Source organism: Microtus oregoni, unplaced genomic scaffold (genome assembly GCF_018167655.1).
Source record: "Microtus oregoni isolate MIOR12 unplaced genomic scaffold, Mior012 000000F_ref0000247, whole genome shotgun sequence".
In the NCBI taxonomy this organism is placed as follows: domain Eukaryota; kingdom Metazoa; phylum Chordata; class Mammalia; order Rodentia; family Cricetidae; genus Microtus; species Microtus oregoni.
In genome coordinates, this window is record NW_024543059.1 from 3,075,411 (window position 1) to 3,086,849 (window position 11,439).

At 47.1% G+C, this 11,439-nt stretch overlaps 1 protein-coding gene across 1 annotated transcript in view; it reads right to left on the bottom strand.

The window, feature by feature from the left end:
- The window catches only part of LOC121447346 (GRB2-associated-binding protein 2), a 127,712-nt gene extending 117,058 nt beyond the window's left edge, over positions 1-10,654 (bottom strand). The window contains exon 1 of the mRNA XM_041650541.1: positions 10,513-10,654. Coding sequence (XP_041506475.1) covers positions 10,513-10,590 — 78 coding nt within the window. The 5' untranslated portion in view covers positions 10,591-10,654. The remainder of the gene's footprint in view (positions 1-10,512) is intronic.
- Positions 10,655-11,439: the final 785 nt, after the last annotated feature.

The window sequence follows — 11,439 nt, forward strand, 5'->3', positions numbered from 1 at the left end:
CAATACATGTTTGGAATGTATTTTGATCATATTTACTACCCTTGTTATCCTCTCTTGTCCCTCTCCCATTCCGGTTGCTCTCCTTCCTTTTTCCAAGTAGACCCCCCCCCCTTTAACTTCCACGTGTGTGTGTGTTGTGTCCTAGTGAATTTTATTAGAGTCGGTTACAGCAGCAATGTTGACACTAGGAACATGGGCATCTTACTAGTAGCTACACTGTTGAAGAAAATGTTTCCTCCGCCCCCTCTAGCAACCCTTAACTGCCTATAGATCCTCAGATAGGAGTGAAGGCCCTGTGAGCCCCTCCTCCTGTTCGATTTTGAGATTGTATCTCACTAGGCTGCCCAGGTTTCACCTCAGCCTGCCACGTAAGGGGACTAGAAGGCATATGCCACCATGTATGGCATGAAAAAAAAGACTAGTTTTTGCGGGACAGTGGTGGCGCACGCCTTTAATCCCAGTACTCTGGAGGAAGAGGCAGGCGGATTTCTGTGAGTTTGAGGCCAGCCTGGTCTACAGAGCTAGTTCCAGGACAGGTTCCAAAGCTACAGAGAAACCCTGTCTCAAAAAAGCAAGCAAGCAAACAAACAATCAAAAAACCAACTAATTTTTAATGTCTCATTCTGTAAAAGTTTCCAGAACCTGCGGCTGAAACAGTCTTGCTTTCAACTCCGTTCTTGTTCCAGTCATTTCCTTTAAAAACAACATAATTAATTAATCAATGAATTGCCTGTATATAAGCGGGAGGAGGACCTATGCAAGCCACAGCACATATGTGAAGAGCAACCTGGCGAGTCCGTTCTTTCCTTCCACATGTAGGTTCTGGAGATCAAACCCAAGTCAGCAGGCTTGGTAGCAAATGCTCTTTACCCACTGAGCCATCTTACCAGTCCCCTCTGGTTCTTTCTTATTCAAGGAAATGCCACCAACCCTAATGTAATGTTTGTTCAAAACTTTAAAGAATAAAGAATCGGGCTGTGCAAACCACCAGAACTCCAACTGACACATTCTTTTAAGACAGACTAAGGAACGATGCTGATTTTCTTTCCAAGAAATCTCCCATGGGAACTGTGGTTATAGCATGCTATATATATAACAATGGTTAACAGCTCAGTGGAATTCTTAGAAGAGTGCCACCTCTATGACATACAGATTACATATGCTAGTAAATAACTGGAAGCAACATAAATGTCCAAGTGGGAAATAGATATGTAATATACGGCATCTTCACTAAGATGATAACCTTATCATCTTATAGATTTATAGACACTTCTAGGATTTAAAAGAAGACCACATGTCTTCTGATCTCAGAAGGTAAGCAGGGATGGGCCTGGGTAGTGCTTGGATGAGAGGCCCCCTGGGAATACCAGGTGCTATAAGTTTAAAAAAAAAAAAGGAAAAGTAAAGGAATAGATGAAACAAATGTGATGTCTTGATAATATGGGACACGATATGAATCTTTATTCATTTCACAATTTGCTTTATTTTTCTATATAATCAAGATTTCAATAGTTAAAAACTGGACAACTATTCTGGAGAAGTAAATGCACCTATTCATAATTACAGTGTATGGGGGAGAAGCAGAATATAAAATACAAGCTTATCGATAGCTCGTTACCATGTGAAAACCAACTGTGCGTGCAACCAACCTGATGATGAAATTCTTTCCATAGTGAGTTTCTATATAGCATTTTTCATAAAAGGAAGCAGAATCCTTTAAGGAACTGGATAATTCCATATCTGGATCAAGATATGTATAAAATAAACCTGGAAGACCTTGCCATACCATATCACAAAGAAATCATTAGACTACTAGTATGATATCAGAAGTCAATGTGAATAGGGTACCACAGGCTAAGGATAGTACAATCTGAACTTCGAACACAAAATAATAGGTCCAAATATGTTGAATATATTTAAGCATGTGATTTCATATGGAAGTGGAAATTTTGAATGGTATTGTTTATAGAGCAATAAAAAAATAAAAAAACAAAAAAAAATACTGAGAACCAGATTATATTGCATGCCCATAGTCCCATTTACTCAGGAGGCTGGGGTGGGAAGAATTTGACTTTATGCTAAGTTCAAGATCAGCCTGGATAACACATATAGGTACTATCTCAAAAAGGCCACAATTGATCTGTTTGAAGGGTATTGTGGGACCAATTCACGGCTCCTTCTATGTCCCGTGCATGTGTGTACAAGAGCTCATGGAGGTGTCACTCCTCAGGATCCGTCTGCCTGTGGTGAATTACAGGGAACCTGGGGCTCACACAGGCTAGGTTGGCTGGCCAGGGAGCCCCAAAGCTCTTTCTTTTCTACCTCCCCTGCACTGGGAATACAAGTATGTGCCGCCACACCTGGCTTTGTGTGGGTTCTGGGATTGAACTCAGACCCTCCCTTTTTGATGGAAAAGTGCTTTATTAACTAAAGTGTCTCCCCAGTCCCTGACCCCCACTATTCCAACAACTTGTCAGTTGGTAAAAGCAGAAATCCAGAGAACAGTAGTTCTAATACACTGATCACAATGACTCTAACTGTCTTGGAGCTGTTGTCTAACGAATGACACCATGCCACACCATACCTATACCCTGTGCGAAACGAGACATTGTCTGGGAAGCGCAAAAGGAAACTGCCAGCCCAGCGTCAGAATGCTGGAGTTTGAAATGTCTTTTAGAAGCAAGTCCAGACAAAGGCTCACTTTGGAGACACTTGGAGAGGATCTCTGAGCTGAGTTTGAAGGATTACTTCAAGGAGCAGTTTGAATGAGAAACGTCTCCCATAAACTCGGATGTCTGAACACTTAGTTCCCAGTTCGTGTGTGCTGTTTGAGGAGGATGTGGAGCCTTTAGGAGGTAGTGCCTTGTGGGACACTGGGGGTCAGCTTCCAGTTCACCGTTTCCTGGTGTGTGGATGAAATGCTATTAGCATGGACTCAAACACTCTGGAACTATAAACCAAAATAAACTCTTTCCTAAGTTACTTTTAGTTACAATATTTTATCAGAGTGACGAAAGCAAACATACTGCTCCCTAGAAGGTTTCGTCATTTCAGACCCGTGTCAAATGTGTGTCCCAGACTCTCACGAGCAGTTCCACACTCCCAGCACACAGACATTTCTCAAAGTCAGGGCTTTGGGCAACTCACTGTGATTTAATTTCTATCCGTTGAAATGGAAGACCCTTGAGATGGTCCTCGCAGGCAAATCTAACTCCTCAGCACTCAATTCTAGCTTCGGAATCCCACTTTATACCACCACAAAGCTAATCTGGCCCCAGCGTGAAATGGACGTGAAGATGCTCGTTGACATGTTCAGATTTCCCATGAAAGGTTCAGTAAGTGTAAGTCTGCACCACCCCACTCGGCTACCTCCTCCGCCACTAAATACTGCCACACAGCTCTGAGTTAGCAAATGTGTAAGTCTACACCACCCTACTCTGCTACCTCCTCCGCCACTAAATACTGCCACACAGCTCTAGGTTAGGCAAAACTCGAGGTTTCTTTTCCATGTTATCCTGGTAAATCTCAAACTCTGTGGAGTGAGAAGCATCATTCCAGCCAGGCGGTGGTGGCACACATGCCCTTCATCCCAGCACTTGGGAGGCAGAGGCAGGTGGATCTCTCTGAGTTTGAGACCAGCCTGATCTACAAGAGCAAGTTCCAGGACAGGCTCCAAAGCTACACAGAGAAAGCAAACAGAACCAAACCGAACCAAACCAAACAAAGCATTATCCCAGTTTTACAGGTAATAAAGTAGGAAGCAGGGAAGGAAATAATTCACTTAAGAACCCAAACACCGAGGCAGGTCTTCTGAAGATAAACACTGTCAACTCTCACTGACTGACATCTCACAGAGAAAAAGGGGCCAGCTGTGAGGCAAAGACTTGCTGGGCAAGAGGGATGCTCCACCAGTCAACGCCACCCTACCATCCAAGGCCTTCTAGAGAACATCCTCTTTCGGGTTTCCTCTATGGACTTGACTCCTCCATTCTGGGTGGATTTACTGTTTCCTAATCTCATATTTGTAGTCTCCATTATCCTGCACACAGTACTCCTTTTCATCCCCCACACTTCTGAGTCTAAGTCAGGTTGATTCCCTTCAGTCTCAAAACTCCTGTCATCGTCTGTACCTAGAGCTCTCGCCTTTCCACGGTGTGTGTCCCGGATCGTCTCCACCCATATAAGGGCAGCATTCGGCTTCTCGTGCGCATTTCTATCTCCCTAGTCTTCGGGGTCTTTGAAGGCAGGTTAGGCACTGATTTACTCCTTTAGGAAGGGAAAGAATGTGATATATTCTCTAGTCATGGTTGTCAGAGTTAATCTGGAAGCTGGCAAAGGCCTGCTTTACACTTCTGCACATTTTGCTTAGCACCCGGCTATCGTATCCTGTTACTCCCTTCGATCTAAAGACCAGCCGGAGATACGAAGCAATGCCAGAGGTGCTGCATTTGGGGAAGGAACAGATGTGCTTTCAAGCTTCATATAAATTCACTGCCTCTGGTGCTCAGACCCTGATGAGTTAAGGCTATGAAGAGCCCATTCTGTCTTTTCTCTTTCCTTAGAAATATCAGCAATAAAAAAAAGCAACCACTAGCAGCATTCCTAACCCCTACCAAATGCAGATTTTTTTAAAATATTTATTTATTTATTATGTATACAATATTCTGTCTGTGTGTGCCTGCAGGCCAGAAGAGGACACCAGACCTCATTACAGATGGTTGTGAGCCACCATGTGGTTGCTGGGAATTGAACTCAGGACCTTTGGAAGAGCAGGCAATGCTCTTAACCTCTGAGCCATCTCTCCAGCCCCAAATGCAGATTTTTAAAAATTAAATTTGGTTAATATTTTACGTGTATAAGTGTTTTGTCTTACTCAGGACTTTCCACCCGTATCACTGAAACTCTGAATTCACCGCACAATAAATAGTTCCTTAGACCTTCCAAATCACCACTCTTTCCATCACCGATCTAGATAAGTTATGAAAATAGTCATATAATATTTGTCTTTTGTGAGTAGCTTCTTTGCCATAATATCATCAAAGTTCATCTATTTTGTAACATGTCTATGCGTCAACATTTTTCACATTATTATCTTTTTTTTCTTTCTTTAAATTTTTTTCAAGACAGGGTTTATTTATGCAGCACGGCTGTCCTGGAACTCACTCAGTAGACCAGGCAGACCTTGAACTCACAGAAATCCACCTGCCTCTACTCCAGAGTGCTGGGATTAAAGGCGTGCACCACCACCACACAGCAAGATTATTCTTTTGTGTGCAAAAGCAACATTTTTCTTACCCATTCACTCACTGATGAACATGTGGATTGCTTCTCCATGAGGAAATAGGATATGATGCTAGAGACAACGGCTCAGGGCATTGAAGGGCAACACGGACTACACAGTATATGCAAGACTATCCTGGGCTACATGAGCTCCTATTGCTAAGATGAAATACACTAACACTGGGGGCCTGGAGAGATGAGTTGGCTCTTTCAGAGGAACTAGGTTCTGTTTCCAGTTCTCATGGTAGGTTACTGTCATCTGGAACTCCAAGTTCTAGAGTATCCAACGCCCATTTATGGCCTCCACTAGGACACACACAACACACATACACACATGCATGCAGAACTCTTACATAAGTAAAGCTCAAGAGAATGGACTGAGTTAAAGTAAGATTTTTGTTGTATTTTGGAGACAGAGTCTTGCTGTGTGGCCCTAGGCTGACCTCAAACTCTCCATGTAGCACAGGCTATCAAACTCATAACCCTCCTCATTATCCCTTCACGCGTCCCACCACACCTGGTCCAACTGGCATTGTAGACTACTTCATGATAGCAGAATAAACATCATTTCAAGTAGCCAAGGAACATTAAGGAAGAAAAATTATATCTTGGGCCATAAAGTAAATCTCAACAAACTTAAAATGATCGTTGTTATACAGAATGTATTTTATTTCCACCATAGAGCCAAAATAGGAATTGGGAACAGAGAAATAACAAGAAAACCTACAAACATTTGGAAACTAAACAACATACATCCAAGTAATCCATGAGTCAAAGAAAGTCTCAAGAGAAATAAAAGACGTTGAACTAAATGAAAAACAAAAATACAAATTATTAAAAATTTTAGAATAAGCTAATACAACCCTCAAAGGGGATTTATGGCACTAAATGCATATAATAGTACTAGAAGAAAAGCCTCAAATCAGTAATTTAAGTGCCCACATTAAAAAAAAAACTAGAAAAGCAATATTCATCAAAGATAGAAAAATGTTATAATACATAAATCTGCGAAATAACAGCTGGTCCTTTAAATTATCAATAAGGTAGGCATGGCGGCACCCTTTAACCCTGGCCCATGGGGGGTTGATCAGGCTCCAGTGCCAGGCCACACATCCAAGATGAATGATATGGATGACACAATTTAGATTTGATGGGTAAGGGGTAAGGATGGGACCAGCTGGGTGGGCGGGGCAGGGGCTGGGTCTGAGCCACAGTTAGCTGGGAGGGGGCACCTCATCTACTCTGAGAGGAGGAGAGAAATCGCGGAAACCTCAGGTAAACTGGGACATCTGACTGGGATTTGTGCGGACGGCCATACCCTGATGGATGTTCTTTGTGACAAGAAGACGAGGTCATCAGCGAACACTGAAGGGCTGGGCCAGCGGACTAATCCAAAGCCAGGAACACACATATTTAATAATGATAATAAAAGAAGAACAGACAGTTACTGTTTGTTCCCACAGCTGGTCATTCCAACCAATACAACTTTCTTCAAATAAACCACCAGGGGGCAACGCTGTGACCAATCTTCTTTTCCCTCAAATCTTGCCATACTGTGAAATTATAATAGCCTGTAACGCACTGTGTGCTGTAAATTTTCCCTCCACAAAATCCTGTTTGATATTTAAATACATGTACCCATGTGTTCTCATGCATGTGTTCTCACAGCCATACACGGGGACGAAGCTCCTTGTCCACTTCTCCGTGTAATCCCATGATGCACCCTGGGTAACACACGGTGTGTTCCTTCTCTTCCCCACCCACCCAATTTCTTTAGGACACACAACAAATACTCTCTAGCTTAGTGCTTCTCAACCTCTTAACCCTGCGACCCTTTAACACAGCTCCTCGTCTTGGGGTGACCCCCCAGTCATAAAGTTATTTCATTGCTACTTCATAACTTGTGATTTTGCTGCTGTTATGAATCAGCATATAAACATCTGGTGCGCGGGCTATCCGACACACGGCCCCTGTGAAAGGTGCAGCGAACCCACAGGTTGAGAAATGCTGCTCTAGGTCATTTGTTCTTGCTTATGGCTAATCAATTAGAAAATTCAATGAGAAAAAAATCCCCCAAACCAAACCCTGTTGCTGGATGTGGTGTCATATGCCTTCAATACCAGCACGTGAGAGAACCAGGAGATTACCGACTTCAAGGCTAGCCTGGGCTATACAGTGAGTTTCAGGCCAATGTGAGGGTTAGACCCTATCACAAACAATACAACACTTTACATTCCGGCAACAGAACTTCTTCTGTATTTTTTCCTATTGCCTACCTTTTCCCACAAATTAGAGTTAGGTTTCCAAATAGCCTTCAGCTGTCATGTAGTTAATAAGCCACTTTCTTTTTTATCTCTGATGCTTGATGCACCCTTAAAATGAAGACATGTCAATCTACAATAACCACCTGACTATTACAGCTATTTAGGGGTGATGCATGTAGCAATTTGACTGGAAAATATCTCTAAGTTTGAGTCTAATTAATTTGAGCTTCTAAGAAACCAAGAACAGAGCTGTAACTCAAAACAGTTGGCAGAAATTTTAAAAGATTTTAAAAGAAAATGTAAGGGCTGGGGATTCAGTGATAGCCCATTTGCCCAGAACCGGCAAGACCTTGAGTTCATAGGGAAGCCCTTTAGTTGCCACCCTAGTACGAGGACGAGTGTGCAGAAGCCAACTGTTTGCTCCAGAAACTTGGTGGATGTAGAAGGAGGCTGTGCTCAGGAAGCCTGGGTTAGTTGGGTTGCTTGTTTGAAGCAGGACTGGACTGCTCCAACTGGAGAGGCTTCCAGTCACACAAGCTGTTGCTCCAGTCAGATGCCTTAGGGGCTGGAGCCACAGGGAATGTGTGAAGGGGGCGGGGAGGGGGGGTGGCTGAGGTCATCAGAGGACCCAAGAGCACTAAGGAGTTTAAATGGGTAAAACCCGAGTTTGACACAAGCCTCCAAACTTGGCTATTTTGAGCTAAAGCTGTTCTAAAAAACACTGGCGAGCTAGGTCATAAAGAGAATCTAGCGGGAAGGGTTGATGTAGCCAGGAGTCAAAGAGCAACAGTATCAACTTTTTTGCAAGCTGCTTCAAAAACAAAGTTTCAAAGACTTCTAAAGTAGTAGTATTTTTTTTTTTTTTTTCAGTTCAAGGATGAACTTCTAATCCTTCTTCCTTCTCCTTGGCATTCCAGACCTGGTCACCCAGCCCTGTTTTAGGCAGTGCTGGGATAAAACCCAGGATATCTTGTATGCTAGGCAAGCATCCTACCAACAATGTTACATCCCCTTCTAATTAGAAAACTGCATTTTTTAAACAGGACACCATCCCACTGGCTGGTTATGTAGTTTGGACTGGCCTTTAGCTGACTGTGCAGCCAAGGATGGTTTTGAACTCTTGATACTGCTGCCTCTGCTTTCCAAGGGTTGGGATTACAGGCATGACCAACCACACCCCTTAAGAAAAAAACAAAATTCCCCCTAATTTTTAAAATTATTATTGGGTATGTGAGTGCATATACACACCACAGCATGAGCGTGGAGGTCAGAACTCTTCTTCCATCTTAATGTGGTTTCCAGGGGATCAAATTCCAGTCACCAGGCTTGAGGGACAAGCACTTTTACCCACTGGGCCATCCCGGTGCTGTTCACTCAAGCACGAGCTTGAGTGCTATTTGTTGGGTTTGAGGGTGGGGGAGCTGGGTTGTGTGTATTCGAAAGAGAGACAGGATCTCATGTACCGTAAGCTGGCCTAGAATGCTAAAACTATGCTGGCTTTGAACCTGTGATCTTCCTGTCTCCTGAATGCAAGCGCTGAAATTATAGGCCTGGGTTACAGCAACAGGCAAGGCAAAACAAAACAAAATCCTCTCCTAATAACTAAAATATTTTACCCACATTAACCCCCCAAAATGAGCCTTAAACATTAAACACCTCTACTGTACTATATGTCAAATCTTTGTTCATGTTCAAAAGTCACGCACCAAATCCTTAAATTTCCCCCACCCACCCCCGCACGAATGACCTAAGTCAGAGCCTGATTTCATTGACACAGTTGCACTCCCCAACAACAACACTTCCTTTGAAAAACAGAATGTCACTTCCTCAGTCCAGAGGCCAGAAGTCCCTTGATTCTGATCAGGGGAGCAGAGACAGGAAACTCTGGTAAGCTTCTGTCCCCCATGGCCAGCCGCTAGCGCAGCTGACAGAGGGCAGGGTCTGTTGGGAGCTCCCTTGATGCAGTGCAGCTGGGAGCAACCGCTCACTTCCAGGCTGTGGGAGTGATTTCTCGGAGTCCAGCACTCCCAGCCAGCGTAACAAGAACGTTTCTTGGCAAGCGAAGAGGGAGAAGATGGGAGAACCTGCACTCCTTTAACGGACTTTCCGTTTCTGAACTCCCAGGACTACCCCACTCTCAGATCCTGGCACCACTTCGTTCTCTGACCTCGCTAAGCAACGAGGGGGTGCACCCCACAGATGGCAGCTTCTCACCTAGAGGGACAGCTTGTCCCAACAATTTCAGTAAACACTGTCAGTTAGCACCACCTAGCAATTGAGAATCATGATCTCGCCAGACCCCAGACACCATGGGCTGCACGACACAAAACTCTGGCCAGTTATAGCGGACCAAATTGCAGTGTCACCCCCGTGGGGCGGACGACCGCGCGCGGTGGGTGAGGGGGGCTGGGGTGGGGTGGGGGCTGTGAGAGACGTACGGAATAATGAGAAAGAAGGGGGACAAACAAATGAGTCACTTAAGACGAGCGCTGCACATGCCGCTGACGCTGCCGGTGATGCAGCGGCCGCGGACTGGGAGGAAGCCGGCAGCCACCGGGGAGGGGCGGGCCGAGAAAGGGACCGAGAGAGGGGCGCGGCGCCTCGCCCTTTGTGGGCCCGGGAGCCTACCCTCCCTCTCGGGGCGACTCGGCCCCCTCGGCCCCGGGCGGGCGTCAACTCTCCGGGTCGCCCAGAACGATCGCTCCAAACTTCGTCCCGGCGCGGAGTTCCCGGGGTTGGCGGGCGATGAGCAGCGGCTGCCGCCGAGCCGCAGCCCCGACCTGCGCCCCGCCCCTCGGCGGCGCACCTGGGACAGGTGTACGACGGCGCCCCACTCGCGCCCCGCCGCTCCTGCCCTCCGAGGCCGCGGGGCCCCGGCCTGGCTCGGCGCCCCCACCTCCGGGGCCGCGGACGCCCCCCGCCCGCCCGTCCACCCGCTCGCCCGGCCGCGCCCGCTCGCCTCACTCACATAGCGCCTCAACTTCTTCTCGGGAGGCGATTTCCTCAGCCAGCCGGTGCACACCACGTCGTCGCCGCCGCCGCTCATGGTCGCCGGCCGAGTGGAGCCCGCCGCCGGCTCGCGCGCGGACAAGGGCGCGGGCTGCTGGGTCAGCCGGCTGCCGGTGCGCAGCTCGCTGGGGAGGGGAGGGGCCGGGCAGCCCCGGGCGAGGACGAGGCGGCGCTGAGCGCGGGCCCGGCTGCCTGCGCGTGCTCGATTCCCCCCCCCCCCCCTCCACCCCACCGCGCGCGCACACACAGACAAGGCCAGCCCCACCAGGGCGCCTCGGCAGGCGGCCGCTCGCCACGCCCACAGCCCCGCAGGGTCCCCGAGGTCAGCCCGCGCAGAGGCCAACTCCCCAGGCTTCGGACCCTGCAGGCCTACAGGCCTGGAGGCCAGGAGAGCTGTCGCCAGCCGGTGCGTCCTCAGGATCTTGGCTGGGCTAATTTTTTTGCTTTGTTTTGTTTTTTTCTCCCAAGCCTAGAGCTGCAGGCGGGGTGCTGAAGAGCAGCTGCCTGGTGCTGTTGGTGGAGCTAGGGCGAGGGACGGATAGAGCTGCCCACCCCACCCGAGATCGAACATCGAGCCTAGCCTCCACCCTCAGTCCCCACCCCCTAGGGTCGTGTGGGAAAGAGTTCCAAGGACTGCTCCGGTTTCCTGTCCATTCCCACAGTTTCAGGTTTCAGTACGTCCGATGCTGGCTGAGTGTCCTGCTTCCCTGAGAATTAACTCTCCCAGCTCTAGACCAGGGAAGGATGCAGACCTACTGTGTGCTGGGGGCTTTTGCATTCATTGTTCACAGTGATGGTCTCCACGAACCTACCAATCCAGCAGGCAGTAATTATACCCATTTCACGGATAGCCTGAAGTCCCGCAGCTGAGACAATGCAGTCCTTT